Source organism: Rhipicephalus microplus, chromosome 3 (assembly GCF_043290135.1).
Source record: "Rhipicephalus microplus isolate Deutch F79 chromosome 3, USDA_Rmic, whole genome shotgun sequence".
NCBI lineage: Eukaryota > Metazoa > Arthropoda > Arachnida > Ixodida > Ixodidae > Rhipicephalus > Rhipicephalus microplus.
The window spans coordinates 63,177,387-63,193,564 of NC_134702.1; the positions used below are offsets into that span (position 1 = coordinate 63,177,387).

Genomic DNA, 16,178 nt, shown 5'->3' on the forward strand with positions numbered 1-16,178 from the left:
ACTGCATTTACGCGTGGCGTAAGAAAATAAAGTGGTATAATATTGTTGACATTTATTTACTGTTTCGTTGATTCTTGCAATAATTCGGTATTCGGTTGATTCCTGATTCGAAATGTTTTTTCCCGGTCGCATGAAATCCAAATTAACTAGATTTTTGTTGCATGTTGTAGAGACTTCGCTTTTGTCGCAGTCCTTGACACTGATTGTTACGTTCAATAGTACGAATCACAAGAACTTGCGTTGAAATTGTACTTAAGAAAGGAGGCCGACCGAATTGAATACTAGAAGTGTCCATTGGTGAATACGAATGTGCCGTGGCAAATAACACTTTGTGGACAGCCTTTACCAGATCCTCCTAAATTTTTTTCGACTGCCCGGTATAATGTTACCATTGTGTGTTACTGCAGTCTTTTGAGATTTCTACGCGACATGGACTTGAACAAGCAGCTGTAACAGCAATGTCACACACCGCGAAAGACAAAACTGGACTATGAGTGTGCGCGCGTGTGCTGCCGAATGTGCTGTGTTCATCTCTTTTCCCTCTCTGCTCTCTATCTTTCATCTCCCCCATCCCCCTCCCAAGCGCAGGCTAGCAAACCGGCTGCCTATAGACTGGTTAGCCTCCCTGCCGTTTTTTCCTCCTATTTTCCTTTCTTCCTTTTGAGGAACGATGCTGTGTGTGTAGCAATTACTTCAGAGTGCAAATAATTTAATAATTCATTCAGAGCTGAACGCATTTACAGGTATCCCATTGCGATTGTGGTGGGGTGTGTGAAATGTTTCAAGACAAGCCTTGTTGTATAAATAAGCTGTCGGTTTCTTTAAGATACAACCATATGTAGAGCGAGATCGTCACCTGTATGCTGCTTTGGTGGCCGCACAGGGTTGCCGGTGAGGAGCCGTAGTAATCGAATCCACACCACTGCTTATAAGACCGGACAAAGGAAGAGCTCGCGGACGCTGCATGCATTGTGAACGTGAATTAGTTAGCCCGTCTCCTTCTGTTCTTGCAAAGCATATGGTGTGCTAAACGCAGTACTCCCCGCTTCTATGGATATCACTTATTACGCAGAGGAACAGCGTATCTTGCTTGGTATATATTGTTAACGTATTTACGTAAGGAGGACACACCGTTGCTATAGGCACTACTCGGAGTCTGGGAATTCGATCGCGAACGGGCCTAAGTTTATTTTCGGCTCTCGCGCATGCGGGACGATATTGAAAACGAAGTGGCGCTTGCTATACTGTCGAATTACGTCTTCGCTTGGCGTGTTTTATTTTTTTTTTTTATTTTTGCGGTGGCTTCCATCGCCTCCTTATACTTCCACGACTTGCTTCATAGTTTTTTTTCCCCTCGGCGAATTAAGTTTGGAAATTTTTCGCCCTTCCTTGTTAGTGTTTACATTGTTTTTACTGGATATGTTGTTGATAATGCTTGGTGCTCCAGAATGCGGCGTATACTCTTCTGTTCAAGCTTGTACTCTAGGCGCGTCTTATATGCGCAGCCTTGTTCTGAAGCATTCTTCGAGCAAGGAAAATAGTTCTTTTTTTTTAACAGCGGTTTTAAGCTGACTGTTGGTTCGTGCTGAGAGAACAGAAAAATGCTACAGCATCTTCCTTAGCCGGCACGCACTGTCTACGCCCTCTTCACCTTGTGTTCCGCTCACAGAACACGCACGCTGTGGCTGCGCCTCCGTCTGTCACGCTTTCCTCCAAGTGAAAACGAATATGCTCATCAAGGGTCTAGGAACTGACCTCTCAAACCCTGGCAGTCTAGAGGACCCGCGTGAGGACTTCCATGTTTTTCGTGGGTCCCCGAGTAGGCCGAGCCAGGTGGCGTTGAGTTTGCTCGCGTCTATAGTGAACCTAATGAAGTTCTTTCACTGTTTCTTCTCTTTCTTTAGACCTAATTCTTTTTCTTTAGATTTGTTTTTTTTTTATTTATTTCTCCCCTTTTAGAGGCTCGTGCATCAGAATCATTGCGTTATCATGCCAGTCAAATTAGGGCTGCAATCGCAGAACGATTTCGTTCCTTTTTCTATGCTCTTCGCCGCCATTAGCCGTCTGCGATTAGTAAAAGCGAGACTCACGGTGAAAGCGACAGTTAGAGCGAACGTAAACTTGTGCGTTAAACTTGGTACCCGTGCATGCCCCGCCGCGGTGGTCTAGTGGTTAAGGTACCGACCCGCAGGCCGCGGGTGAGTACCCGCAGGTCGGTTGCAGGACCCGCAGGTCGGCTGCTGACACGCAGGTCGCGGGATCGAATCTCGGCTGCAGCGGCTGCATTTTCGATGGAGGTGAAAACGTTGTAGGCCCGTGTGCTCAGATTTGGGCGCACGTTAAAGAACCCCAGGTTGTCGAAATCTTCGGAGTCCTCTACATCGGCGTCTCTCGTTTTGGGACGTCAAACCAGACATATGAAACTTGGTCCCCGCTAATAAACAGCCCTGCGTAGACCTGTAGGCACGCACGCATACCATTTTTCTGCCCCTGCTTCCAACGCCGAATACCCGATGTATCCCATGTGAGAGATTGAGAGCTCTATGAAATGCGTTTCAAATGAGCCTTTGAAATCGTCTGTTTGGATGAAACAGTTCGCGAGTGGTTGGGCATACAAGTAGTTCCCGCTGTATTGCGAATGGTGAGGGAGATACTTTAAGCAACAAGAGCTGGTAACTCGAACGGCCTTGCGCGCAACAGCCGCGCCTCGAAAAGCGTGTATAACGCGAAAAAATGCAATCCATACTTTGCTCTTGAGGTGACGTTGACGCTCGTGTCATCTTATTAACCGCTCGCGTTCGGGGAATCTTCTCGGAAGCTTACGCACCAAACAGCTTGCGGAACATATGCGATGCGGCTATATGCAACGTTGCTTCATCTCGCGTATGGGACAACGAAAGTAGCGAGGAGGGGTTTGGGAACGCGGTCGCCGCCTGTACATCCACGAGTGTCGGTTGACAATGCCGCTCCGTACCAGGTAGGCTTTACATCCGGAGTTCAGTGGGGTTCTGTTCCCACGCAACGCCGACGATATCGAGGCAATCCAGTCGAAATGCAAAAAAAAAAAAGAGGTAGATAGAGCACGTGGATTCTTGCGAAATCTACACCTGTGGTTGCAGTTACACCAGTCTCCGATCTGTACGTGAGGAGGATTCTTTGTGTGATTCGACATACTGTGGTTGCGTTCGGCTGCGCACGTCTCCACGAGTGCCGACAGCGGTTTCAATCTTTTATTTCTCGTTTTCGTTACTTTTCCGCTGTAAGCTGATTCGAAACTGATGCCACCTGAAAGTATAGGACTTCAGCTGCAATCGATTCGCCAGCTTCGTGTGCGGGACAGCTGAACCCGGCTGCAGAAAAAAAAACAAAAAAAAACAAGAAAAACAACGGGCCTCATATATTCCTGTAAGTGCTTTGTGAGCTGTCATTATTTGTGGCCGTGCTTCTTGCAAGCAAAAGGCATATAGTTTTGAAGCGTGCAAACTTGGGCCAAGTTGGTAGGACATAACGGAATGCAGAAACAGCGCAACCTAAAAGTAGCTACTTCGTAACTACGCAACAACTATGCAAGTTTACTACGCAAGTTACTTCGTAACTACTTCACAACCTAGAAATAGTTACGAAGTAGTTACGATAACCTACGATGTATGGAAACCTAATAATGAGATCTTAGCGTTGAATAGATCGGGTTACTTGACTTTCCTCGGCGAGCAAGATATTTGATAGTCTTAGTACCTTTTTTTAAAATTATGATCTGAAGAGCTCGCTTCACTGCTTGAAGCTGTTTCGCACCTCGTACATTATACGTAAACTTTGATGTAAACTTATACGTACACCTATACGTAATCGAATAACTTATAACTAATAACCTAATAAAGTATACGTAAACCTATAAACTTACAGGTGTGAATAAGCTTATATTTCAAATTTCGTAATGATGCCACAAGATAAGTGAGGCGTGTATCATCGCATGTATATCTTTTCGTGTCCCGTAATACAAGCAATCCGAGTCTCCTAACTACAATAGCCATAGCCCTTAAAGTGACAGCAACCACTAAGCAAATGAACGTTAGAAGCCTCATGTTATAAGGGTCGCAAATGTGGAAGGCCGTTCTCGCATTTCCTTTCATTCAGCAGTGCACACAACGCCTCTGTGGTAGACTATATAGAGCGTGGAAACTTACTGTGCACTTGGAAATAGAACTACAGACATCGCGTATGTTTCGAAGCATTTAATTTTATTTATTATTTATTTAACAATACTGTAGGCCTCTGTACAGGCCCATGCACGAAGTGGTTAGAAAAAGTATTCATGAGCATGGAAATAGCAAAACAAAAACAAAAGCAGAACACAAAATGCTTCAATAGATAATGCTTCGGTAATAGATCAAGAACATCACAAAAATGCTGAAGTGGGATCACACATCGAGAAGCATCATACATTTGAGTTGCTTCGCGAAAGGGTTGCTTAAATCTTGACGCCGCTGCTGCACCGTACCTGCGAGAAGCGTGCCCTGACCTTGTGTCCCCTCACGCCACTGAAACCTGTGTTGACCTTGGTGGAGGAGCGCGAGAGTGGAATACCTTTGCGCTGAGACATGCGAAAAATGTGAGGGAGCATAGCGGTGCAGTACATATACTATCAGCCTCTTGCGTAATGGCCAGTGTGGCAATGAAAAAGTAGTGGGTGGAGGAGCCGATAGCGTTCAGCTTGCTCGCGTTCCCTGTTATCTAACGGTTTCGATATTGAGCTCGTTGATGACGCAGTGTCTGAAGCCCTGACAAGTGGGCTCTACGGCACCAACTGCGTGTGTAAGCTCTTCAGTAGATCAGTAACGACGCACTCTTTTCGTGGCCTGGACAAGTCGCAGGGTTTCTAGCTGGGCCTGTTTATTTAACAATTTTATGGGCCGAAGCAAAATTTTTTCTTGTGCACGTGTTATATTTGCCTTCTAGCCGGCTATATCACAATCGCATAGCTTGTAAGCATGATTCCTAGTGGTGTAGCTTTCATGGGTATTGGGCTTTTCTTATTTTTTTGCTCATAACCTATCCTCATGACCATTCTTTTTTCCTCTTGGATTTTTTTTTCACGCAGCCTAAAGCCTAAAGCTTTACGTCTTCGCGCTTCCTACTGAACTTGACGGCTGCCAAACAACCTGTATGCGTGGTCCGCGATGCCTATTAACCCGTTGACAGTGATTTATACTGGTTTTGTATTAAAAATGGTCTCATGTAGACCATGCTTAGTACGAAGTACACAGTTGTGTATCTGTCGCGTTTTCTTTCTTCTTTTGTTTGGTGGTATTACTTAAGGCTATGAGAAGGTTTCTCTTAAGACGAAAATTATTTATGCTGGGGTATACCATGGCTCCGCTGACCTATATTCATCACAGATATGACGTTGTAAAATATATACTAACAGATTGCCAAGCAATAAACGATAGACAAATTATGTTGCGCGGAACGTCGAGTCAGCGACCTCTCAAACCGTAGCGCGCGCAGCTAACCACTATATACGCCACAATTTGCATGTAGTCAAGCGCGCTAACGGCAAGCATATACCATTTGGCGGTCCTCAGAGCTCCAAAGCTCCAGTTCGTTTTCGGCATCAGAAGCGAAATGGCACGACGAGTGCGCATTGGGTCCGCAACGTCGTCTCCTCGCGTTTCGGAGGGTGCCGCCTCCGCGGAGCGTGGTTTCTACTGCGCGCGCTTATCAGACTCGTGATTCGGGAGAGCGCGAAGGTCACTTCGCTCGCTGCCGCGGCAGAGTTTACGAAATGAGCACGCTGTTCGCGCACGAGGAAGTAAGAGTTGTGACAGTTGTTCACGCTTGTCCTCTGCATACTTGTGCGTTTGTTTTGTGCGCCTTTCTTTCTGTTCATACAGTGCGCTTTGAGGGTAGAGCTGTGACACTTGTAAATCAATGATCGTGCCGTGCATTATCATTTCGTGCGTGCTTTCCGCTAGAGCTGTGCGCTGCAAGTTCTGAGCTCTTGCTGATTGCCCATTGTTTGCGTGACATTGCAATTAGTTGCTGTAGCGTTCATTCATTCGGCCTTGTGGTGAAACAGTGCACAATAAACGCTCAACTATACATCTTTGCAAACACGTTTCACTTTCTAGTTTTAGTGATTTCTAAGAAAAAGGATCAGCCACGTTTTTAACCTCCTTGAGCCACCTATGACTGCTTTAAGGATCCAGAACGTACTTTAGTCTCCATCCGAGTTTATGTGTTATAAGGGACATAATGAAGAAACGCCTTCTTTTCACTTGCGTGAGCGATCGCGTATGCTCGGCGCTATATACGGTTTAAATGTGCCTGGCTTGCAGGGGCACTGGCTCGCGTGTCGAAGGCGTGTTTTTCTTGTTTCTTTGATTTCCTTCTCACCTAGAGCAGCTGTGCGCTACATTGCCATCAAGGCGAAACAAGAACACCATATGGAGCGATCGGGCCAGGACGCACGTTTACAAGCATGTTGGTGCTTTTTTACTGTTTGTTTTTCGCGCACTCTGTGGGTACGGGGCTCGAGAGTGTACTGCCTCCATGGATTACCATTCTACGCGAATGTTTTTCAGAAACACTTTGAAGTGTGCGACAACAGCGAACGTGAGTTTGTTGACGATGGTTGTTGGTATTGTTGAGAACGGGTGTCTGCGGTGTTGCGGTTACAACGTGCCTGTCTGAAAAAAAAATTATTATGGGCGTGTAGCTGTTGAGCGTTAAGATAAAAAGCAAACGCGTCCGTGCTCTGGACGATGCTGAACATGATTAGATATCTCGTGTAATCTTATCTCTCACTTAGCTGACGATGCCATGTAGTGCCGCAGTAAGTGAATCGGGAAAAGTTCGTGTAGAATGTGAAGGGAAAAACTGCCAAGTAGAGTTTCAGTGATCTGCCTGAATTTTTCGGAATCTTCACTACATGCGGAGTAAGCACACAAGTTATACACAATAGGTTGCGCGGCTTGCTCGTGCATGCGCGGTTTACTCATATTACCATGTGATTAGGAATTACGAAGGAATCAGTACAGATTCTCAATTTAAAGGCCTCCTGCGCCGCAAGGCATGAAGTCATCGCAACTTCGAGATCTTGCACTTAGCAACATATGCAGTGGTATCTAAGAGAACAAATACTTGGCATGGTTTTTCTTGGTGTTGTTTTTACTTGGAGAAAATGAGAAAGTTTGTTCAACTCCCTCAATCGGAAGTAACATCAAACAGTCAAATTACCGTAAGCGATCCCTCAGTAATCGTACGGCTCGTATTTGGGTGCACGTTGAAGAACACCAGGGGGTCGAACTTTCCGAAGCCCTTCACTACGGCGTCCCTCATGGTCATATGGTGGTTTTGGGACGTTATTCTCACATATCAATCAATCAACCAACCAATCAATCAATAATCAGAATGATGTTTTTGACTACATGAGCTTTTCCAGCTGTTATGCCGAAGTTACAAAGCCAGTTTTCGAAGACTGTTTCCTAAGTATTGCCGCAGTCGTCTTCTCTGACTATAGGATACAATTGCTATTATCCCGGTGATAAGCTGTGGACTTTAATTAGAAGTTATTTAGGAATTTTTAATGTGGCTTGCAAGGAAAGTCCTTGGCGCGTCCAAACAAGGCAAGCTACATAAGGCGCTATCAAAAAAGCGGCGAGCGCTCACTACTCCATACTCTATCACCGCATAATCGCGGTATTTATCATAAATCACCATACTACATCGTTACTTCCATCAAGAAATGTTCTTGTGGCCCAACAATCCAAGGAAAACGCCATGGGTAAATAGCGGTACACACTTGCGCATTACCCTGAATGACAGTGGAAGCATGACCGTTGATGAAGCGTCGTATCTAAGTTTACGACCCCTCTCACTGTATAGGCACAGCGCACAAACGTTACATTGAAGGTGTAGTGTGATTTAATAAAACGGCGTTGACATATCGGTTGGCCAAACTGCGAGCTCTTCATTAATCCGACCGATGCTTTTTTATTGCAGAAACTCCTGGCAGGTGAGCGCACCAGTACGGTTTTCTTTGAACGCCTGTGACGTGACCGTGCTGCTGAGAAGCTGTGCGTCCTGTTGTGTTCACACGCCGTTAAGCGCTTCGTGAAAAACTCTCAAGAAGGTGTCGTTACCCTTAGACATCGCATTGAAATTTGTGGGAACGCAGTTTACGCGTTGTCCAGCGGACTTCTAGTCGTGGCGTCAATCGTTTACACGCTTCGACAAGAAATGTCCTCAAGTTGAGCTGAAAGCTGCTCAAGAGTTCGTCTTGATCTTAAACCTGAGACGCAGCTTCGGTTCACTCTTCACCTCGAGTGTCACGCACGGTCTTCAAGCTGCCCAACACCAGCCCAGCCAACGGCCTCTCTCTCGGCTCGGTGGAGGCTAAGTTGGCAATAAGCACGAAGAGACCGGCAAAATGCGAATCGGCTCACGAGTCCGAGGCCGCAACGGCCCACGGTGGCGCAAAGAAGGTGCAGTATTCGATCGAATCCATCAAAAGCACCAACAAGGGTAGCGGTGCCTCGCGCTCACCGCAGTACGTCGAGCCGTTGTCGGGACGGCCTCTCTTACTGCGAGTCGAGAGAAGCAGCGACGACGAAGAGGTCGACAAGAGCGAGGAGTTGTCGGACATCATCAACTTTCTGATCGAGACCGATCCCAGGAGGAGCCGTGAGAGCTGCGGAGTTCTCGACGTATCTTCCGACGACACCGAGCGATCTTTCTCGCCGCCCGTACGCATTTGTGAAAAAGAGCGGGGCCGAGTCGGCCCTTCACCGCCCCGAGTGAAGACAGACGCTGAAGTCGCCAAGCCACTCCTGCTCTCAAGGGAACGTGCTGAAGCTTCGCCGCTCAGCATCGTTCTTCCCGCTCCAGATATTTACGGCTTCACTTACCAGCCCGACTACGCATTTCCTAGTGTCGCGAGCGCCCCTAGTCAATCAAAGGCAACGTCGGCGGATGCCAAGGACGAAGCCTCGCTGCGTCTGGTGATTACAACGCTGGACGCCGAGATGAGTGAAACACGTGGCTCCGAGCAAACTGCTGATGAGGCTGCCGATGCGTGTCAAGTGCCGAATGCCGGCGGGAAGGAAATTCACGAAAAAACAACCACAGCGTCACCGCTTGTAAACAACGATGCTGTCGAAAAGAGCGATATCGCGAACAAAGGGTGCGCGCCTAGTGACGGCTTACTATTAAAGACTGACGGTGATATCTCCCAAGACCCGTCCGATGGCGGCCCCGATGCCAACTCTAATGTCGTACGTAGTGGGCCGGTGGCGAGTGCGAATTGTGATGACGGGTGCGCGGCCGATAAGGGCACGGCTGCTCTAGACTCGCCCGCTTATCCGGACGCAAGGCCACCTTGTGCGGAGGAAGATAGCCCCGCTGGTCTCAACGGCAGTCGTAACGACGGTGACGCCGACCGTGGCAGCTGCGCTTCGAAAGAGTGTGAACTGCGTACTCCGGCCAAACCGCCTGTTTCGCCGGCTCCGAAGGCGCCTTCCGAGTCGGATTCCAGTCAACCGCGTCGAGCCGAGCTTGAAGACGTCAAGAAAGGATCGCAGGCGTCGCCCTCGACAAAGGCCGGTGACGACGACGTTGACGTGGTTTCAGCACCTCGAGAGTACTTAGGGCTGACGTTGCCAGATGACCGCAGGAAGGCATGCGACAGTGACGCCGAGTCTGATAGTACGGAAGCCCTGCGGTGGTCTCCGGGCCGGGCCTCCCGTTCAATTAGCGCGGAATACACGCGAGAAGGGTGCGGTGAAACAACGAATACCGCCGGCGATGAGGCATCTGACAACGTGGTCGGATCCGTAGGGGACCCAAGCAACCAACCAGTCGAAAAAGTCAAGCGAGAAGATGCGTCTTCCCTGCTGAATGGTGCAGGTGATCTGAAACCCAGTGAGTCAACCGAGGAGTCAACAGCATCAGCGGGCACGCGCAATCTGTCTCCCTCTGACCGAGGACTAGACAATCTCATCAGCGTGTTCACTACAGTCGAAGAGGGCAAGATTGTCAGCGTTGACTGCAAGAAATTCCGTAAGAGGGGTCGCCCGTTGGGATCAAAGAGAAAGAACGCGCTCAAGCGAGCGCAACTGGCCTCCATGCACATGGCATCGCCGGACGACGTCGAGTTTACGGTCAAGCAATTGCTACGTGATGTAGTTGATGGAGTCGCATTTACTAGTTGTGAGGTACCATCCAAGCTGTCGGAAGGCAACTTAAAGGATGTTATAAACAGCTTCTGCGAGTCCAACGGCTTCAGCCGCCAAGATTTTGCGGGTGACGATGAGGACATCTGTTTTGGCAGCGTGCTCCGCGATGAGCATTCTGACGCAACCGGAGGAACTGTCAAGAGACGACGTCGGGGAAGTTCCGATCACGGTTCCTCCTCTGAGCAGGGTTCGCAAACTCCGAGGCCCGGAGGCAATGGTCCTACTTCTAAGCGTTACAAGAAGCACGAGACTGCGCCCGCTAAGCGGATGCTCACCAGGAGTCAGTGGCGGCGCTCCTGCTACCAGAAGGAGCAGCAGCAGGATGGTGCCGCGACCGACCATCCGGACAACGGGCTACTCGTGCTGCGGGACGGTGCCGAGTCGCTACCGGACGCCAAGCGTCGGCGGCGCTCCATTGACCTTGCTTCAGACGTGGACAGTTCCAACACGGAGTCGTCTGCCGACGGCCACAGCTCGGCATGTGGTGCTCCTCAGGACGTGAATCTGTCGCTCACTGCTGACGAGGCGGCATCGTGCGGTGCCGGTGACGAACTTCGAGCTAACCCTGGTGGCAGGGATGATGTGAAATGTGATGGTGAACCACGTGTACTCGTCGGGCCGATAATTTGCCCCGAACCGGTTAATTCCAGTATTTATTTATCGTCATCTGACCCGCCAAAACTTGGATACATGGAGCCGAGTGTGACGACGGCTCCCCGTGAACTAAGTCCCCTAGCGAGTGCGCGAGCGGGGGTATCCTGTGTAAGTGATCGTGAAAAAGTGTCTATGCCACGCGAAAGTCAAGAGGCTGCTGCCCGAGGTGGTAATAATTTTCAGGGACCACAGAAGCAGCAGCCACCCCAGTGTGGCCTCGTTGGTGAACGTGCTTGCGTTGGTGGAAGTGATGACGACGAGAACGACGACGACGGTGAGTCGCAACTGGTGATCTGTGATACGGACGACTCGCGCTCCGACGCATCGCGTCACGCTGAAGACAGGGTGCGCGCAGGGTGTCACGCGGGCGAGGTGGACGTCTGTAGCGGTGAGCGTGAGACGCGTCCGCGGCGATCGCCCCATCGTCGTTTGTGCGGTGCCTCTCCGGCTGCGAACACGGCCAAGCAGCGCCTTGGTGCTCGTGGTGCGGAGTGCCAGGCCGGAAAGGCGGCCACCGATTCTGGTGTGGTTTGTATTGATGACGACGAAGGGGACAACACCAGGACATCGGAGACAGCCGTCGCCCCTGAGAGCTCTTCCAGAAGTCGTCTCAAATCGCCACCGAGAACTCTCAGGTGAGACTTGCAAGGGTAGTTTGAGGTTAATGACGCAGCCTCTGTACCTGTAACTCGTCATTCAGATGTTGGCGACGCGATTTGGCATCGCTAGGGATCGCCGCTGCCCATGAGAACGAGTTTGCAATGCATTCGATGTTCATTTCATCCCGTGTGTCTATTCAGATGTAGTTGATTTCGTATTACTTGCTAATATATGATAGAGCGTAATTAGCACATCGATATTTGTTTTTATTCTAAAAAGCATCGTAATCCTATAGTGCAACGTAGAATTGTTGGTAAATCGACTGAACAACTTATATTTAGCGCAAATAGATACACGGACACGTGTTATGTGCCTTCTCGTGTCCGTGTATCGTTTTGCGCTAAATTTGTTCTTCGATAGCTCATTAACCTGATTGACCACGTAACAGGAGAAATTCTGGGTGTGTCAATATAATACGCTCTGTGGAGGGTGCCTGTCGTTATTCTGTGTGTTGTTCCGTGCCTTGTGGTACCTCGCAAGTGTCACGTTTCATAACATGGCGCTTTGGATTACGCCGTTCCGGTGTTTCTTATCCCGCTGACGCCACGCCCGCCGTTAGACAAGAAGAAAACTGCTGAAGCTGCGCTGACTGTTCTGGATTTTTTTTTCTTACGCAGCCCAGTTTGATCTTGTATTTCCGACACAACCCGCAACAAGGCCTACAGGAAAAGGACAGACACATTACAGCTTAATAAAACATCACTTTCGTGCACTGCAGTGGGATTCGCATTACATTTTCAGGGTTTACGACATGCGCAGTTGCCACTTGGTGACAGTAAGGGTGACACCGAACATCCAATTGCACTTACGTTATCACATATACAACAGTCTGGAGTGCAGTTTCACGGCTTACAGTGAGGTCGTTGGGTATATATACGTATGAAATCTTTTTTTATTCGGACTGTGGTGATGATACTTCTAGTCTCTTCATTCCCTTTGGGGCGTCAATACGACCTTGTTTGAGAAATGTTTGTTCGCGCAGCATTGTTCGAGGTACATCGGCAGCTCCTAACCTGTCAGCTTACGAGGGTGTCCATCCTGTGCCGACGTCTTCTCCCGGATCTACCCATCGGAGGACGGCCTCTTCATCGTCTGGCCACCATGCGCCGGGGTCGTCGTCACCGCCGCACCCGTGGCCAACATCGCTGTCTACGCCGCTTTCTGGGACCGAGTCTCCGGATGTCGTCGTTGTCAAGGAGGAACCCAATGACCTGTCTGTCTCTGGCCGGATGGCGCACCTCGCACGTCAGCAGCAGCAACCAGGCCTGGAACCGCTTGATTTGTCGGTGAAAGGTGAGAACATCTCATCATTGCACCGTACTGATGGAAAATAGGCTGTGTGCATAATCGCATTGTTTTACGAAGTAATGGTCGACTTCAAAAATACACCGTTTTACATTGTTCCAAAGGTCATGCACAGCACCGGAGGGTGGGGAAAGGGGTTCCAAGCCGGGTTTTAAACACCCCACCCCCCGAGGTCTGCAATTTTGCACGTGCGTATATACCGCATACACGTTCTCAAACTTCCATACCTCCACAAAAGAAAAATTCTGGCTACGCATGTCCCTAACTCGCAGTAAACGTTGCAGTATATGGTAAGGACGGGGGAATACCTCAGTGTGCAGGTCACTTCGTCGAAGCGGTGTTCAGCTGCAACCGTTCAGGAGGTAGCCATCGCAATATGGTTCCTTGATAATACTGATACTTACGCCGCTAACCGTGCCAGCCGACGTTGCTTCGGTGGAAATGTGTACTTGCACTAAATTAAGAATATTAGGAGTTAAGAATGTCAGTTTACTGGTGTTTGGGTGGGGTGAGCCGGGAGCTTCGAAAAAAAAAAAGTTGCTGGTAGATAAGTCGGTACTCTTTTATTGCTCTGGGGCCTCTTTCTACACGGGCTTCACTGGAGCTCTTACGTTTTTGTCGCACGCCGCTGCGGTACGTGTCTTCAACCCATGCATCCATCCCAGTAGGCTCATTTCGTGAGATCGTGGGTCTGCTTATACGACTCGGCTATTGTGAAAGCGGAACAAACAACACGCTGTTTGAAAACAGTGCGTCGCCGTGAGATAAGCGGTGTGTGTCACTGTTTTCATAATAGCGTGATTAACTTGCGACGGACCCAGCGTCCCAGAAATAATGTGCTCTAAATATTATGTATCGTTGCCCTTCTTTATTTCATTCTTTAAATGCGTTTCTTTTTCCTTTTTTAGTGAGAGGCTTTGCGATGTTGCAGGTAATGGAGGGAGCAATGGGGGCAACAGTTGTTTGCTGAGAGCTATACGAAAAAAACACTAAAAAAACAGAACGGTGTTCAGGATGATGGCCCCGTTACACACGTCGTCTAGTATTTCCATCCCTGGACGGCGGAACGTTTTTTAGTGCCTGCGATGTTGCCTCAAGATTATGTAATCCTGCTGACCTCGTGTGTCACTTTCCTGGGCGCGTGATGTTTCATGCATAGCGCAGTCATATTCACGGAGATTATTGATGAAACAAAATAACTACAGCGTGCGTGCGTACTTGTGTATGTATGTATGTATGTATGTATGTATGTATGTATGTATGTATGTATGTATGTATGTATGTATGTATGTATGTATGTATGTATGTATGTATGTATGTATGTATGTATGTGTGTGTGTGTGTGTGTGTGTGTGTGTGTGTGCGCATGCATGCATGCATGTATGTGTGTGTGTATGTATGTGTAAGTATGTGTATGTATGTATGTATGTATGTATGTATGTATGTATGTATGTATGTATGTATGTATGTATGTATGTATGTATGTATGTATGTATGTACGTATGTATGTATGTATGTTCTGTGTACGCCACTGTTGCACCGTTCCTGCATCCTTGGAAGGACAAAGCTACTACCGGCGTTAATATCTGTTATCATGGAACGCCCAACGACGCAGCGATTCTAGAACGGGGCAGTTAACGGAACCCACGTGTGGTGTGGTCGTTATCTTCCTGGCGACGCCGCCATTCTCGGAAAATGCACTACGCGTCATCACGTGGTTGTCTCGTCCGGCCTCTCTCTCTCTCTCTCTCTCTCTCCTCCTCAGTTTCCAGGTGTGCCAGGTTCCCTCTGTCTCTCTCGTTCTATGGCGACCTACAAACCCGCGCGGATGTGTGCGGAGTGCGTATACAGCCTTCATCGGCGAGCGTTGTGTTGTGGCGTAACGCTCCTGAGAAGGCGAAAGTGCGCCGCGCCGAGACTCTCTCGTATCTCTACACACGAGGTGACCGCCAGTGGCGGCCAAGGCCACCGATCGATATCTCTCGGGCTGGTGGCGATCTCGATGCAGCACTCGATCGCTCCGTCCCGTTTCATTTTCGCTTCCATTACTCTTTCGATCTCGCAAAAGCATCCTGGTTTTGGCGCAGTGACATTGCGCGACTCTGTGGGCGAGAACATATTGCTGTCGTAGTGGAGGCTTCATCAATGGGTCATAGGCAGGAGTTGAAATGCACTCCCTTGAAACGGCACTGGAACGAATGAAAGCACACTTCGCCCGTGAGTGCACGTCCGTTAAGCGCTTCAGCGAGGTATAGAGCTCGTGTATGGGAAGGGAAGCGTGGGCTTGAGAGCGTGCGCTTGCGTCACCCCACTATGTGTGTATGATAGCTTTTTCTTAGCGCACACTGACACAAGTGAGGGAGCGAAACCAGCGACACCATCTTCTATGAGCATGTACGTGTGTTTGGCGATTGAAATGCGATACTCGGATCGTGGTGCGGCTGCCAGTGAGTTGCACATTGAGATGTGACAAGTAGTGACTACAACCAGTAGATAGTCGTTCAGTTTGTGGTTCGCGGGGGGTACACGGTGTGGCGCTGCTAGCCTTCGTAACGCACAGCGTCAGTGCAGTGTTTTAAAGGCATGGCAAGGTGCGCTGCACTGGCGTGACCAAGAACGAGAGGCAGGACGGCTGCCTAGTGCATGGAGTCACTATGCGTCACCAAGGGGCGAACCCTCACTCACCCTCAGGGCGAGCGGCCACGCAATCTGAGTACCTCGAATAAATCGTCCGAGTGCTGTACTTATGCAAATTCGTATGAGTGCGTTGAATAGTCGCATCGATGAGGCCACTTGCTCTTTTCACGCGTGCAGAACTCACCTTCTTGATGACGGTTGAGCATTAAGTGGTCCATTCATCAGTATTTTGATGAACTCAATGTTTCTTAGTGAATAAAAAAAGGTAGAAAAGGAAACATAAAAACAGCGCCAAAAACGGAGGATAAGAAAAAGTAGACAGCGACACAGGAGCGGTGCCGCTGTCTTCTTCTTTTTCTTGTCCTTAGTTGTTCGCATTGATGTGAATAACGTCGTACCAGCTTGCCGATTTTAGAAAAAAAGAAAGGCAGTGAAGTTAACCAGTTTAGTACAAGCGGTTTGCTACCATTCGCTTGGAAACAATGACAGCACACACACGCACTCACCAGAATTCATTGAAGACTGCTTCGTTGCCTTCGGTACATTCCCGGCGCACTAGTTTAGGTTAAGTAAACCATCTCTGTATTATCGATTATTCCAAGGGCTCCTGGCAACACCTTTTCAAGTAGCCATGGGATTAATTCGCCAAAGGAGCTTGCTGTCTCACTAATTCACCACCGCAGTGAGTTT

The 16,178-nt window shown here is 48.8% G+C and overlaps 1 protein-coding gene across 5 annotated transcripts in view; it reads left to right on the forward strand.

The window, feature by feature from the left end:
* LOC119161180 (uncharacterized) overlaps nucleotides 1-16,178 on the forward strand; it is a 386,858-nt gene that overhangs the window by 359,531 nt on the left and 11,149 nt on the right. For all 5 annotated transcript variants that reach the window (XM_075889640.1, XM_075889641.1, XM_075889642.1 and 2 more), the window contains 2 exons: nucleotides 8,002-11,521; nucleotides 12,529-12,839. In XM_075889640.1, coding sequence (XP_075745755.1) covers nucleotides 9,024-11,521; nucleotides 12,529-12,839 — 2,809 coding nt within the window. In that variant the 5' untranslated portion in view covers nucleotides 8,002-9,023. The remainder of the gene's footprint in view (nucleotides 1-8,001; nucleotides 11,522-12,528; nucleotides 12,840-16,178) is intronic.